General features: G+C 42.9%; 2 protein-coding genes across 3 annotated transcripts in view; both read right to left on the bottom strand.

The window, feature by feature from the left end:
• The window catches only part of LOC309702578 (protein NLRC3-like), a 174,090-nt gene extending 158,288 nt beyond the window's left edge, over nucleotides 1-15,802 (bottom strand). For both annotated transcript variants that reach the window (XM_082527188.1, XM_082527189.1), the window contains exons 1-7: nucleotides 15,720-15,802; nucleotides 10,275-10,406; nucleotides 10,098-10,190; nucleotides 9,232-9,333; nucleotides 3,778-4,013; nucleotides 1,834-3,661; nucleotides 147-323 (exon numbers count right to left, since the gene is read on the bottom strand). In XM_082527188.1, coding sequence (XP_082383314.1) covers nucleotides 147-323; nucleotides 1,834-3,661; nucleotides 3,778-4,013; nucleotides 9,232-9,333; nucleotides 10,098-10,190; nucleotides 10,275-10,363 — 2,525 coding nt within the window. In that variant the 5' untranslated portion in view covers nucleotides 10,364-10,406; nucleotides 15,720-15,802. The remainder of the gene's footprint in view (nucleotides 1-146; nucleotides 324-1,833; nucleotides 3,662-3,777; nucleotides 4,014-9,231; nucleotides 9,334-10,097; nucleotides 10,191-10,274; nucleotides 10,407-15,719) is intronic.
• Nucleotides 1-16,812, bottom strand: part of LOC309702569 (uncharacterized protein) — a 1,256,944-nt gene that overhangs the window by 799,252 nt on the left and 440,880 nt on the right.

Genomic DNA, 16,812 nt, shown 5'->3' with positions numbered 1-16,812 from the left:
AAAGACAGCATTTCTGAAAGCACTCAAACTTCTTCACATTTGTCTTCAGACACATCCTGAACATGTAGGAACTAAAGAAAGTTTCAAACATCAATCAAAGACCTGAAATATAGAAAAACAACAACAGCCGCAGTCAGTGAACTCACCTCAGAGTCTCCAGTCGACAGTTTGGACTCTCCAGTCCAGCACACAGAAGCTTCACTGCTGAATCCTGGAGGTTGTAGTTTCTACTCATGTCCAGCTCTGTCAGATGGGAGGGGTTGGACTTCAGAGCTGAGGCCACAACTTCACAGTGAGACTCTGAGAGTTGACACTGAGTCAGTCTGTGATGATAGAAAATATAAAATGTGTTATTATAAAAGCAGAAAATCTGCATTATAAACACAGACTGAATGTATATGAAGACAAAACAGAGTGAGGTCATAATCTGATGAATCTGCTCTTCACATCTGTGCTTCAACTCCTCTTACTGTGTTTGACATGACACAACGATTGAGTCTCTCTCAGACCTGCAGACTTTTAATGAGAATCTTTGTTTGGCTTTAATCTGCAGATGAAGGAGGAAGATGGTGTCACATTTAGGCTTCCATAATGTCCACAGTCTGTCACTGAGATCTGATCCAGAGTCAGAGTGAAGACACACATTTGGACTGTTTCCTGTTTTGACTCCAGAACATTTTGAATGAGTTCAGCTCAGTGAAGAGTTCCAGCTGGAAAGATGATCTCTGTTTGCTACCTGCTGTCAGGTACGACTGTTCACGTCCATACGCAGGAAAAACCTGCTGACTGTTACCGAACGGAGCAGAAATCTCATCACTGGACAATAATGATGAATGAACTCAGAGCTGCTGATATCAGATCTGATTTCAGGGGAACTAAACACAGAAATGATTGGCTCATTTTAGCTTTCTGAGCCATTATCTGCTGGTGTGTCGCTAGTTGGCAGAAAATGATTTGTATTCCTGTTCAGGGCTTCAGTGTTTATGAGTCCAGATCCAGGTGACAGCAAGTCAAAATGATGTTACCTGTCTGTGTCCAGCAGCAGCCTGTATTCACTTTGAATATTGTTATAACCTGACATGGATCAGTTTGTCTTTGATTGGTTTGTAAATGTCACTGTTTCCATTGGACCTGAGTGACGTACAAAGACAGAGAGGGAGAGAAAGGAGAGAGAGGATGGAGACAGCAAAGAGAGAGCAAACACAAACAGGTGAGAGTGGACAGGTGACCAAGGTCAGCAACCAATCAGAGAGCTTCTGTTTGACCCACAGTCACTGATGATGACTGCACATAACCAAGCAGTGTGTTACTCTGATATCAAATATGGATCCTGCTCTTATAATAATGATGATCAGATGATATTATTGTGTTATTTTGTAGCTGAATACGATGTTTGTGTGATTATCAGTGAAAGAAGCAGTGAGGAGGATGGAGAGAGAGAGAGGACAGAGGGTGAAGTTAGAAACACTAAAAGGATTTTTCGTGGATTTCATGGATGATTTGAGTGATTTCCAGCAGGACACTTAAACATGTCAGTGGACGTCCTAAAGAACATATTCACTGATATGAAACGTGTCATTGAACAGGATTAATATCAGTGGAAACATGGTGGAAACAGCTGTGACTGCATGGATGTGACACACTTCAAATCTGTTCTCCACTCTTGGATTTGGGATCCATGGAGCTGCTGCTGAGTCTGTACAATAAAGGAATGGTGTGGAAGGTTGCAGCGTACGGACACAAACACTTTGTGGTTACAATCTGATTTTATTTTCAACATTAAACTACTAACCTACACTGATCAATGATGTTAATGATCACATCTGGACTCACCCAGCCTTTCTGCAGTTCCTCACAGCTGGAATCAGTCTCTGTCGTCCCTGCTCTGATGTTTTGTACTTCTGCAGGTCCAACTCATCCAGAACCTCCTCTGACATCTGCAGCATGAAGGCCAGAGCTGAGCACTGGATCTCAGAGAGTTCCTTCTCTGATCTGTTCTCTGACTTCAGGAACTCTTGGATCTCCTGATGTACTGAAAGGTGGTTCATCTCCATCAGACAGTGGAAGATGTTGATGCTTCTGTCAGGAGAGATTTTAACACTGTTCATCTCCTTCAGGTTGTTGATGACTATCTGGATGGTTCCTGGACTGACCTCTGTCTGACCCAGCAGACCTACTAAGAGTCTCTGGTTGGACTCCAGACAGAGGCCATGAAGGAAGCGAACAAACAGGTCCAGGTGGCCATTTTTACTCTGGAGGGATTTCTCCATGGCTCTGTTCAGGAAATCATCCAGAGCTGGCTCGTTCCAAGAATTGCGTGCATCATCATCATCATCATCCTCATTCCAGTCTATCCTAAAGAAGTCCTCCACCACCTTTGTCTTCCTGGTGGTGTGACAGTGGAACATGTAGACAGCAGCCAGAAACTCCTGAATGCTCAGATGAACAAAGCAGTAGACTGGTTTCTGGAAGATCACACACTCTCTTTTGAAGATCTCTGTACAAACTCCTGAGTACACCGAGGCCTCTGTCACATCCAGACCACACTGCTCCAGGTCTTCTTGGTAGAACATGATGTTTCCTTTCTCCAGATGTTCAAACGCCAGCCTCCCCAGCTTCAGAAGAACTTCCCTGTCAGCCTCCGTCAGCTCCTGTGGACTCGTCTCATGTCCCTCATGGTACTTGTTCTTCTTCCTCTTTGTCTGAACCAGCAGGAAGTGTGAGTACATGTCAGTCAGGGTCTTGGGCAGCTCTCCTCTCTGCTCTGTAGTCAACATGTGCTCCAGAACTGTAGCAGTGATCCAGCAGAAGACTGGGATACTACACATGATGTGGAGGCTCCTAGATGTCTTCATGTGGGAGATGATTCTGCTGGACTCTTCATCACTGAATCTCCTCCTGAAGTACTCCTCCTTCTGGGCATCAGTGAAGCCTCGTACTTCTGTTAGCCTGTCAACACATGTAGGAGGGATCTGATTGGCTGCTGCAGGTCGGGAAGTTATCCAGACGAGAGCCGAGGGAAGCGGATTCCCCTGGATGAGGTTTGTCAGCAGCTGGCTGACTGATGACTTCTGTGTGACATCAGACAGCAGCTTCCTGTTGGTGAAATCCAATGAAAGTCTGCTTTCATCCAGGCCGTCAAAGATGAACAAAAGCTGAGAGACAGCCAGCTTCTCTGCTGTGACCTTCTGTAATGTTGGATGGAAAACATGGAGCAGCTCCAGAAGACTGTACTGCTCATCTCTGATCAGGTTCAGCTCCCTGAATGAAAGCAGAACCACCACACTGACATGTTGGTTCTCCAAGCCCTCTGCCCAGTCCAGAGTGAACTTCTGCACTGAGAAGGTTTTTCCAACACCAGCCACGCCGTTGGTCAGAACCACTCTGATGGGTCTCTGTTGGTCAGGTAAGGCTTTAAAGATGTCCTGGCACCTGATTGGAGTGTCATGGAGGGTGTCCATCTTGGAAGCTGTCTCCAGCTGCCTCACCTCATGTTGGGTATGAACCTCTTCACTCTGTCCCTCTGTGATGTAGAGCTCAGTGTAGATGGTGTTGAGGAGGGTTCTACTTCCTGTTTCATCACTTCCTTCAGTCACACGTTCACATCTCCTCCTCAGACTGATCTTATGTTCATCTAAAACCTCCTGCAGACCAACATCTGCTGAAAGAAAGAAAAACAATGAGACTAAAGAGAAAGAAAACTCTTCAATGTCTGAACAACACAAGAAGTCCAGTTTTCAGAAATGAGTCCATCAGCAGACAGATGTTCAGTCTTACTTTGTACACAGCTGCTCTGACTGGCTGTCTGCAGTCCAGCTCTGCCTCTGGATCTTTCTCCACACTGGGGACAGGAGGAGTCTCCTGATGAAGCAGACTGGTCCCAGTATGACGAGATGCACTGTCTGCAGAACCAGTGTCCACAGCTGGTAGAGACTGGATCCTTCAGGACGTCCTGACACAAAGCACAGCAGGACAGCTGCTCCTCCTCACAAACATCACTCCTCTTCCTCTCTCTGTGAACACATTTCTTCATCACTAAAACATTTACTGTCAGTGAAAAACATCCAGATGTGACCAAACTGCAGTTCCTCACGGTTCCTTTGATTTCATCAACACTAATGAGCTGCTCTTCCTGTCTGCCTGTCTCATTAAACACTGAGTGATGAATACAAACTCAACACTTCCTGCAGATTTCCTGACTTCACAATAAAAGCTTTCCATCAGAGAGAGACAGTTATGACTTTCACTGTTTTACAGCCGCTGTGTGCAGATTATCTGGGTCAGTTCACTCTGAAGCAGCTTAGAAGTGTCCGTGTAGAGCCGTGGTCTGACACACAGAGACTTCTGATTTTCTCTATTTAAACAAACATGATGAAGATGAGCAGGTTTCTCTTCTAGTATAAACTCTGTGTCTCTCTGGCTGGCTCATGATGGCTTTTCAGGTTTTATGTTTTGCTCTCTCCTGCTATTGTTTTGCCTGCCTGAGTGGAGCTTGTAATGGCCTCTCGCTCTTGGTCCACACAGCTATGATGATTACACCAACTGTTGGTGACTCACCTGGGCTTACCGGTAACCATTTAACGCTGCGGCATGGAGCAGTTTGTCGCTGGGACATTGACCCTCCTGTGTTCATGATCTCAGTTCTTTGCTAAGAAATCTCTCTCTAAATTCACCAGTTGGGTTAACTTTGAGTATACTTTGAGTAAATATTTCCCTGGACCTGGTTACAGACGCTTACCTGTGACTCCCGTGTGTGGCTGTGTGAGTGGAGAGCAGGACAAGAGTGACTGAAGAGGAGTGAGTGTGGACTCCCTTCCCTCTTTTCCCTGGAGCCCTGGACCCCCTCCCCAACTCACTGTACATATATAGAGCACTGTGGTTCACCCCTTTGGTAAATAAACTGTCACCTTTTTGTTTGTCAGAACTCAGTCTGTGCTTGAGTTCCTCTGTTAGCCATGACATTTTGTTGGTTCTCTCTCTTCAGGTCCCTGTAAGTGTTTGATCTAAAACATTATATTTATTCTGCTTTGATTGTTTTGTGTGCTGAGGGACATTGTTGCATGATCCACTTTTTCTTATCACTCAAATATCCTGATACTTTCAGAAAGTTGGAGAGCTCTCCTGGCTTGCTTAGTCTTTGCTCTGTACTGCAGTACTTGCACTGGTTTCACTGGACAAGTCTGCATGTGAATCTACAACTGATCTGACATTGTGGCACAAACACAGTAAACAAACACTACGAGCACCTTGTTTCATGTGCAGTGGCTTTCTTCTCATTCTGTTACTGAACACTGTATGAAAAGCCTCTCACTGCCAGCATCCTTCCAGCCCCACGACAACAAGACCAACTCACATCTTCACAACACCAAGAATTTTTCCCCTTTTCTTTGGAGAAACTGAGAAGCCAATAGGATTGTAGCTCAAACTTGCCCACAGTCCTGCTTCATCACTGCTCACTCCTACCTGTGTTGGTGCTCAGTGGACAGTCATTAGGGTTGCCAACTCCCTGAAAAATAAATAAGGGACACCTCGTGGCCAGGGCCGGGCAACCTAGTTGTCTTCACCCTTCCCAGTGTGGTAGCTCTTTTTTGTGTGTGTGAAATTATTTTTTAACCATTTGACTTGAATTTGATTTAAGCAGATGCGTATTCTTTGTGATATGACCATATGGGAAACAAATGATCATTTAGCCATTTATTTTTAGCTCAAAATGACAACATTAACACAGTAAAACAGGTCTCTTTCTTAAACAGAAGCCTGTCATGCTTAACTTTTGAGAATATAAGTAAATCTTTCTTTAAAAGAACTCTGTCCTGCTTAACTTAAAATTATATAAATTAATAGAAAGCAATAGAACGAAAAATATTCTTGTAACTGTGCACATTTAGTGCATTTAGTACAATTGGCTTCAGCTGAGGTATTATTTCAGCTTTTCTAAAGCTAATCAGCTGCTCCTGTTTGTAAACCCGCTTGTTCCCATGATTACGCATCATAACTCATCATCATTATTCATCTATGTATTACTTTTATGTATTAGTGATCTATTTGTTGTAATCATCTATCCTTGCAGTTGTTTATTACACAAAATAAATTATATTATAACACTTCTGGCCACATAGCGCTGATATTCACTGCACATGCCCATATTAACCTTAACCAGAGGGTTTAAAAAACAAACCAGTGTTTACATACCATATCTGCTTCTGCCGTGGCCTGGTGGACAAGAAATTGGTTAAGGGTTTCCCGAGCTTTCACGCCCCTCATGTTCTTCATGTGCCCACCATTAGAAGCATGCCTATGGAAAAAGTGAGCCGGCACACAGTGCAGTGCGCTTTATAGGTGTTATGGTGACCTTTCCCAGCCAGGTGTTTCCCTTTTCCCATTCCTCCCTGTGCTTTTGCAGCCTTTTTTTCTTTCTGTGAGGGAAACAAACATTGCTGCTCTAATGCTAGGCTCACACTGTGCGATTTTTGGCCCATTTTGAGACGATTTTTGAGTCGTGCGACCGATTTGGTGATCGGCCTGATTTTGGCCTTCATCGTGCATCGTGTAGTATACGTGGGGTAACGAGAAGCGATTAACACCTCGAGCAGCTCCCGATCATCAATCGCTCGTGAGCCGCTCACACTGCTCACGCGCAAACACGTAAACGTCGGTGAAAAAGACGGAGCAGCACGGCTGTGCAGCGTGTGATCTGGACACAAGCGATGGAGGCACAACTTGTAGAACTTCGGAAAGCTCATCCGAGCCTTTTCGATGTGGCATCACAAAATTATCACGACCACAACAACCGTGAAAATAGTTGGATCTACACTGCTGCTCAATCACAGCTGCCTGATCATGTTTTTCATTAGCAATTTAGCAAAGTTGATGGTGGTGGTGTGTGTGTCTGTGTGAGTGAAAGACAGGGAGAGCGACAGATTTTCTGTTATAACCTTCATGTTATGGAGGCACAGTGTGAGCACTCGGGTCGCATCAGAGCATCGGGCGGTATAGTGTGAGACCTGCATCGTGACCTACCAACTTCTAACCCCTGCGAGTCAATCGTGCAGTTTGAGCAGGAGCTGAATAACGTGACTGAAAAAATCGCACAGTGTCTGCCCAGCTTTAGGTGTACTGTCGTCCGAGACTTGCACCGCAGTGTCGGCGTTTGTTTCCCTGTTGGCCATGCTTCTTGTTGTGGTCATCTGTTGTCTTCCGGTATTTTCTCCGCAAGCGACCTTTCCTCGACCAATGAGATGAGCGGTAATCTGAATTGTCATAAGTGTGCTGTCAGCTCATTGGTCACAAAGCAGGAGAGGGGCTGGGAATTATGCTTTCCAACAAAGCGTTAATTCCATGAACATTTATAGACTACTTTTGATTCTCACTGTATTACGGGACAAAGCGCGTCCCTTATTAGCTCAATACGGGACGTGTGCTTTTGTTTCTAAATACGGGACGATTCCGTTTTTTAAGGGACGGTTGGCAACCCTAACAGTCATAGCCTGCTGCTAGCATGAATGCTAAACATACTGCTGTGGATGATCAGCAGAAAAACATGTGGTCAGTTTGACTGTTTGCTGTATTTAAAGTGTTTTTCTCAGTTCGTCTGTATTCAAAGTGCATTCTGGGCTTTAGCTGACAGCTCTTTGTGCTAACAAACTAAACTCTCTTAGTTTAAGCCAGCAGACTTTACCAAACACAAAGCCTGCTGCTGCCTCCATGGGTTAGCTTGTGTGACTGGTGTTTACAGCAATGAAATCTAAATCACACTAATGTGTCCTCCAAGGTGTTTGGTGGGAGCACTGAGTGAAACATAAGAGCTCTGGTTAAGCCTCATCAGCTGGATAGGCTGTCCACCCTAGTCCAGGCTTTAACTCAAATCTCTGATTGGCTTTCTAACAATTACCTTGTTAGAACAAGACAGAGACCATGATCATAGCTCCTCCTGATCTCTAAAATCAGTCAAGTTGTTGCCCCTTTCTGTTCTTCTGCTGAGCCAAATATTCGAAATCTTGGAATAATATTTGACTCTTCTTTGGGCCTTGACTCACATGTAAAGTCTCTGTCTCGTTCCTGTTTCTTTCATTTAAGGAATATTTCTAAACTGCGACATATGGTCTCCTTAGCTGAACTGGAAAAAATTGTCCATGCATTTGTGTCATCGCGTTTAGATTATTGTAATTCCCTGTTTACCAGCTTGGATAAATCATCTCTTTCTCGCCTCCAAGCTGTACAAAACGCAGCAGCCAGACTACTAACTCGCTCTACCCAGCGAGCTCACATCACTCCTATTTTATGTTCTTTACATTGGCTCCCAATAGATTTTAGAATTCGTTTTAAATGATTGTTTTAACGTACAGAGCACTAAATGGCCCCAGATTATTTATCCAAGCTTCTCACTAAATACACTGCTGCTCGCTGTCTCCGCTCACAGACTCAGAGTTTGTTGGTTGCTCCCAGAACACGTCTGAAGACGAAAGGGGGCGGAGCCTTTCAGTCTGTGGCACTAAGGCTGTGGAACAGTCTACCTCTACAACTACGTTTGGTTGACTCTGTGGAATCCTTTAAAAAACAGTTAAAAACTTTACTGTTTAAACAAGCTTTCTGTTGACAAATGCTGTTTACATTTTTATATTTTTCATTTACATTTAAACTCTATATTGTGTATATTGTGCATTTTGCTATTTATCATACTGTTTATTTTAATCTCTGTGTGCAGCACTTTGTGACTACCTGTCTATGAAAAGCGCTTAATAAATAAACTTTACTTACTTACTAAAATAACAAACAGGGCTGTGAGAGCAACTGAAGTGATAAAAATACTGTTTAAAGATTTCTCTCGTCACCTCGCAAAGTCCAAACCCTGTGAACTATTTTAGCTTTAATAACTGTGGATTCAGGTATCCTGAACCCATCTTTGGACATTTGTAATGAAATGTTTTAAAACTCCATCAGAGACTCCTGATGTGGCTGTTTGGAGAAGGAAAAGAGGGACAAAGTGGAGCGTCGAGCTGAGGCTTCATTCACTGCAAACCTACAGTTATGTTTCCTTATTTCTGCTGTTTGCATGTTCACAGCTGAAATAAAGCTGCCTCTTTGACTTCATCCTGTTGTGTTTGGGTCCAATCCTGCCTGCCACACAGCGCTACAGGACAAAGTCTAATATTTTTATCTTTTTAATGAATCTTTGGTCATATTTATCCAGGAAAACACAAACATGTAAAGGAGTCATCACAGGTCTCTGACCTCGTTGGTCCAGGTTCAGCACTGAAGTCTGGAGGGTAATCTTTGGACCGGTCACTCCTCACAGACGGACAGCTGGATCCTGCAGACTGTGACCTCTGACCTCTGCAGACACAAATATGTTTTATTCAATGATCAATTCTCTGATAAAGTGATTGAAGCAGCTGTGATCACACAGACTGCAGATAATGCAGCTGTTTCCTGTCAGTAACAGTCCTCTTAGATTAGAGTTCAGCTTTTTACAGGAAAACAAATGTCCCTGAATGCAACAGTGAGACACAGTCTGCCTGTGTGGCTGTGATAGCTGCCGTTAGGAGCGCTCATGTGTTTGCAGTTAGACGAGGAGATGTTACCATCATGGACACGTTAACAAATCCTGCAGCATCACGTGGCACAAACACTATGTGTTCCTGTCATCTGCAAGCAACAGGAAGTTCATTAATAAAGGCGGGATGGAGACGCGACTGTGATGGTTCTCCTTCATCCAGCTGTTACACACATCTGGGCTCACACGACGAGCCTTTGTCTAATACAGCAGCTGCTCTCTGAACACTTTTCTGAAGAGGAGCTGCACAAACCTTTGTTTGCTTTCTAGAGCAGCGTATCAAAGTCAAACTACCCACTGCTAGCAGCTGTTTCTATCATAGTTTAGGATCCAGATGTGTGAGGTCTAGATTTACACCTCTGATTAAAATACATAGTTAAAAACAGCCAATTGAGTCCAAATGTGTCTTAAAACCAGATAAACTGACAGTTACAGCTGAGCCTGTGTGTCCTTGGAGACACTGCTCTGCTACAGAGATGCATTTTAGAAACCAGGAAACATCAAAATCATTTAAATCAGAGAGTTCATGTTACTAACAGCTCACCTCTTTGCAGCAGAGACTTTGAAATGAATGATGACATCTTTAGACACGTCACTCTTACAGGACACAGAGCTGGGTGGAGGTCCGGGCTGATTCCTGTGAATAATGATGGAGCAGTGATGTGAGTGCTGAGCTGTGACATGGAGAAGAGTCATGGACAGTTAGAGATGGTCATCTCACCTCTGAGCTTTGGTCTGGCTCTCATGTTCCCCACACAGAGTGCTTTTAGAGGGAGGGACTCCCTCCTGTCTGTCCTCACACTGATCCATGCTGCTCAATTCACATCAGCTCACACACACTTTCTACCTTCACCTGCAGAGGAAACACAAATCATTCATGTGCACATCAACTGAAATCCTCCTTTCATCATGTGTGCTGTCCAAATATCAGCTGCTTCTTTCCTGCTTCATCTCAGTGTCAGCTGAATGCAGTCAGACAGCAGTGTGAGGCAGACGAAGCTGCCATCAGCTGCTCTACTTTCAGTCCAATCGATGGAGCCACGAAGCACACACGATGCATTCACTGACACATACTGATTTACTGTGACTAGAAGTTTCAGTCAGTTCAACAGGTGTGAACAACATTCTAAACAAATACGTCAAGCTTGGTTTGCAGAGGTCAGACGAGTGGATCTCGAGTTTTCTGCCATCCCCAATTTTTTGTTGGTTTGCTCGCAGCATTTTCTTTCTGGTGAGTTCTAAATAAATTCATATCTCTCTTAATAGGCTTTTAGTGTTATTTTGAATGAAGATAATTAGATAAAGTATCCTAATGTGTGATGCTGCAGAACCACGTCATGTTGACGGAGAGGCTTATTATTTGGCATTATTGCACTCAAACCAGCATATGAAATGGATGTAACAAATCCAGACTTGGCTCCAACGCTGCACATGGGGCACGCACGACGACATACCTGTGTCAAACTCGGACCGGCGCAGAACACTGCTTGATAAGATTATTAAGGTGTGCTGTGTTTTGCTGAATATGTGCCCCAGTGTGGTTGTCAAACCAGGGCCAAATGAAACTTGCTCTTGTTGAATATTCATAAAACTGTTGTGTTGCATGTACAGTTCATTGTAAATAATTGTACTTTCTGTAAAGTGGTTTCAATAAAACAGAAAAGTATGTTCATTTTTTTTTTATTCAAGATCTGTTCACATGTACTTAGCAAGTACATACACGTGAAATGCAAACATGGCAACACACAGCTTGCATCAATCGTGAATCGTTCATCTAGAGCAATTTTTGGGGCAGCTGCTGAGGAGAAGTCAATGTTATGTGCAACCTCAAGCTGTATCTTGGTCATATGGTCAACGTACTCACAATGTGGAGGCTTAAAAACGGCCAAATCTTGTACCCAACCGTTTGTGAATTAGATGTGCGCCTCCAGGAATTTATAATTCCGAAAATGATTCGCCATGTATGCGCTGACTCCACAGACAAGGTACGCGAAAATATCGGGATAGGACAACGGCAGTAGGCTGTCTGGGTTTCCGCTCCGCTGCCTTATTTCATACGGGTCCACATTACCGATGCACGCTATTTTGTCCAAGTACCGTCTTTTGGCGTCTTGGCGCAATCGGTTGCGATACAGCCCTTTGTCTTTTGCGCTGATTTTAAGCATGGTTCTGACAGTCCTGCTTCCAACACAGTGTGTTTGTTTTGATTTGTGGCCTTCTGACATGGTGCAGCAATCCCACAATGCACTGCGGTGTGACGTCAACTCCAAAGCCCTATACGGCAGACGGCAGAAGCGGAGGGGCCAAAGAGTAAACTTTCAGAAGTAAGTACTGAATATTATGTCACTTATTTATGTGCAAATGTTTAATAATGAAGAACATTAAAACATTCCTATTGGCCACATGTCAGCAAAGTTATGTGACATTAGTGATGTTTGTACTTTCAGCGTTAACTTGGTTTTAAAGCCTTTACTTTATACGCCGTACGATAGTCGACCTTAATCTTACAGAGAATGTGATGATTCTATGAATAATTAAAGTCAGTCATATATCCACAAACACAACAGGCTGAAAGTCAGTGATGCTGCTCGGTTTGCAGTCCTGAATATCACGGCACAAGCAGGATTCACTGCACTGTTAATGTTAGCTATGTTATATTGCTGCCTCTGTTCGGTGGTGTCGAGCCAAACGCACTTTAACGTGTGTTTGAACGAGCTGACGGTTCACTCGTTAAGCTGAAAGAAAGACGCTTTAATCACAGCAGTCACACATGTGTCCACTGCACCATCTGGAACTCTTCTTGTTTAGCACTCGTAATAACACAAACACTAAATCCTGCTTCTCTGGTGCTGCTGTGTAGCAGTGTGTACACCTGAGACTGTCACCTGTCTGTCTGTCCTGCACTCTCTCTCTGTTTCTTTCTCTCTGATTGTGGAATAAAAGTATGAACATGTATTTATAAGTCACACTTGTGTTTGAATCCTGCAGCTTATCACACATTTGATTTCCATGTGTGACGACTGCAAGTGTCCAGAGTGAGGACAGACTGAGGGACCCACTGCTGCACATCATCTGTGAGGCTTTGCATCCCTGATGATCCACCAGGAAAAACTCAACAGTGTGTGAGGAAGAGGAGGAGGAAGAGCCAGCAGCAGCTGACAGATGGAGAGAATAGACAGACTGTTCCCTGTTTGTGAAGGACTGCCAGGAAAGTTTAACATAACTGTCTGTGCTGAATCAGTCTTATTAGGTAATGTTTAAATAATTTTATCCTCCCAGTGTTTTCAGTGTGGGAGAAAGTACTCAGGGCCTTCAAGTTACACACTATGAAAGGCAGCAACAAGTTTAATGTTCAGAAACCTAAAGTCTGTATCAGCAGCAGAATGGACCTAAAAATAAATGTTTGTTTCAGTTCTATGAAGCTTTGAGTATTTTGGATCAGTAGCACTGCTGTGTTTGTTGCATCATATTGCTGTAACTGTTTTTATGCTTTATATATTCTGAGCTAAGTTGATCTATAGTGTTACATCATATTCTATAAGGATGTTATGTGTTTGTATACTTTCTGCCCAGTTTGACCCATTTAGCAGAAGTCAGCCTGTTTAAGGCTCTGATATCTATTCTGTGTGACTGAAAGCAGTTATGACATGATCTGATTTTCTCACCCAATAAAGGAATATTTCATATATCAGTCTACTCTTCATTCTATCAGACACAGTTATCACAGCTCGTACATTTGCTTTTTACACATATATGTAAGCACTGAGCCAAATTTAGTAATGCCAACATACTGAAAGAACAACATTTGTTTCTTATATATAATACATCTATATATACACAGTCAAAGATACTTGTCTTTGATTGAAGATTTAAGGTGATAAGAAATATAAATAACTGCTACTTGAATCTTTGACACAGAGTTCAAGCTCACTGCTGTAATATATATATTAGAGATGGCACGATACCACTTTTTTATGTCCGATACCGATACCGATATCATAAATTTGGATATCTGCCGATACCGATATGAATCCGATATAGTGTTTTTTAATCAACAAAACTGTTTTTTAAAATATCTTGCTGCATTTTGCAAGTCTGAAAGTTCATACTCAAGTTTAAAACAACAACTACACTAAAGCTATTCTGTTATACCTGTATACAAAAAAAATATTTCATAGTTCAGCAATACTGATCAATCTAATAAACTTAAACCTACACCATCCTCCCTATTCTGGTATTTTAAAGAGTACTTAGCATAAATATTAACTCATTCACTGCCAGCCATGAGTCAACGTATGCTTTCAATTGACGTCTATAGCCGTCAATGGCAGTGAATGAGTTAAGCAACCTAACTAATAGGGTTCCAACTCCCAGCAACAACAAAAATAAATAAATAAAAAATAGGGAACCACCCCTCACGCTCCACCTCATGATGCTTAATCGACGTAATCAACCTTAATTTGATGCAGTGTGAAAAAAAATGCACAGAAATCAATTATTTTTCAAGAAATATTAAATAGATTCAACATCTTTCTTCAACAAAATTGCAGACTGCACAGATGGTACCTTCCCAAAGGAAAAAGTACTATAGCTTACTAGGGTATATATATTAGACTTAATAGTCACTATATACAGTAATTGACTTCTATTCATTTTACATCAAATTAAAACTTTGGGTGTCAGATAATTATTTATTAAAAGCTAGACATTTTAAATGAGAATAAGAAAGAAAAGCATGTCTTTGTGCCCCCTTTTCCCTGTTAATGCCCTATCGGCCCCCCTGGCTAAACTTTGCTAGATCCGCCCCTGCACAGTTACCAGCCGTCAGCTACGTAGAAAAAGATCCTGGTGTAGAAAGTAATATTAAATAAATTCTAACAACAGCTTATCAAGCTTAAACGTTCTGCTGTTGTTCAGCCGCTGGTTTCCTCTTTCTGGTGCAAAGTGGGCCAAAAACAAACAAGAGAGACGGACTCGCGACAGAAAAGCCGATCAGCTGATCATTAAGCAAGTAATTAAGTAAGTTTCACGATTGAAGTAGCAGCCGGAGAGCGAGAGGCAGTCGCTTGTTAAGCTTAACATGGGAATGCTTTACAAACATTCAGAGATGGACTTACACACTTGCTTTACTTCTCTCGGGATAACTTTGTCGGAGATGAAATGCCGGGTTGCTAGCGAAGCTCCAAATGCTATCCAGACCACCGACAGGTCCCGCATGCCACAGCCGCTCTATCACGTGATGCATACTGCTCCGACGTGCTAACGTTCTGAGGCGAGTTACGGCGTGTTGCAAGTTTTGTGAGGTGCTTTCGTGATATTTAATGGATCGGATTACATTTTTTTTTTTCTCCGATATCCGATCCAGTAATTTAGGTCAGTATCGGACCGATACCGATACGTAATATCGGATCGGTCCATCTCTAATATATATATCATAATAATCTGACAATAAATATAATATTGGCCATATTATATTTACATTACCACAGTGAGATGACTTTAGTCTCATGAACAACATTAAATAATTGTTATGTACTAACTAATCTTAAATGACTGTTCAGCACAGAAATGAAGCCCAACAATCATGTTTTACAGTCCTGTGGTCTCAGCCTCAGATACTCAACTAATCAAAGTGATATCATGACAAAAATGGCTGAGCAACAAAACATTTTTTCTCCATTTCTGTCAAACAAAGCTGTATGAAACGTTTCTCGCTGTTAGTATCATGGTTGCTAGGCAACCTGAGCAGCGCGACGAAGGCTAGACCGTCCCGCTTTACAAACCTCTCACTTCCGCACTTCTCGTAATTATAGGACGCACCACACGTAGTACACGTAGTGCACGTACTTCAAGCGTGCACTCTCTTAATTGGGACACAGTACAAACTACAAGTACACAAAACAGGAACGTAGCTCAGAGTGGCGGACACACTCGGCCTCGTTGGTCCAGCTGTGAGTCCGTTACCGTGAACTATGGAGCGGCAGATTTGTGCTGGAACTAAGCTGCACACAGCTGATGTTAGCCAGGAAACATTACACACTGACTTTAATGGACAGACCGGAAATACAAACACACAGTTTGTTGTGTGAAGAAATCAAACGTGAGCTGAACAAACAGTAAAATTCCTAAAGACAAACTGTTAAAGGAGGAAACAAAGCAAACTTACAGTTTCTTCACACACCAACAACAAGCTCCGCTCCACACCTGGACACTAAACACGGACACACAGGTGAGCTGCTTCCTGGAAGGAGGCGGGGCTCCACCTGAAACTCAGCACAGGTGGGAGGGGCTCAGCTCTGTGTGTGCTGATGTGTTAACTTTAAAAATATGCCGTCTGACTGCTCAGACTGAGTCAGAGTAAAGTTCACATGCTGACGTGTGAAGACATGAAACCTTGTTGTAGCTGCAGGTGTGAACACACTGATCACAGATCAGCTCTGCTGTATTTGTAACATGAACATTTCTGCTGCAAAGCTTCAAATGTTCAGCATGTTTCTCTGTTTCCAGTCTATAGATCCAGTCACACTTTCTACCTTCACCTGTGCAGTAAAGACTGAGAGCAGAGCTGAAACCAACCATCCAATCAGGGAGTAGCATCAACACCTGAGCTTAATTCAGACTCTGTTATTGAAGATGTTGTTGGTACAAAGTTCATCTGCTGCTCACATGAATCCTGTGATGAAAGCTTTATTTCACTTAAGGTTTCTTCAAATCTAATTTCAACCTGTTGAAGTAATGAATCAAAGTGCAGACTGAGAGTGGATCACATGATGTTTAAGGTGTGTCATGTGACATGTTCAGTATTGTCACACGTGTCTAGATTGTCCCTGATATCATAACTGCTCAAACACTGATGATTATATTTGAAGAATTATTACTTTTGGCAGCAAAGTTTGAATGGAGCTCTCTGTCTGTGCTGATTTGTCGCCCTCTGGAGGTCAAAGCACAAACTGCATGATGTCACTGTAACCACCACAGTGACAGGAAGTGTTTTTATGACTGAAACACTGAAATGATGCTAACGGCTGTCGTTAGGCTCACTGACAGCAGTGCTGATGTGTTCATGTCAAACACTGGCTCAGGTCAGACTCCTTCATCCTTCTCTAGCGTGAGGCCGCCCTCAGACCCACTGAAGCTCTGACCTTTGACCTCCTGACCCTAACCATTTTAGTCTCATCTTTAAATGCAAATCCATCTAAACTGTAGCCGAGCAAAAGAAGCTGGAAGCTGATCTATGAATGATGTTCATACCAGAGTTT

Source organism: Aulonocara stuartgranti (assembly GCF_965226115.1).
Source record: "Aulonocara stuartgranti genome assembly, chromosome: 3".
Lineage (NCBI taxonomy): Eukaryota > Metazoa > Chordata > Actinopteri > Cichliformes > Cichlidae > Aulonocara > Aulonocara stuartgranti.
This window is presented reverse-complemented; position numbering and strand designations above follow the sequence as displayed.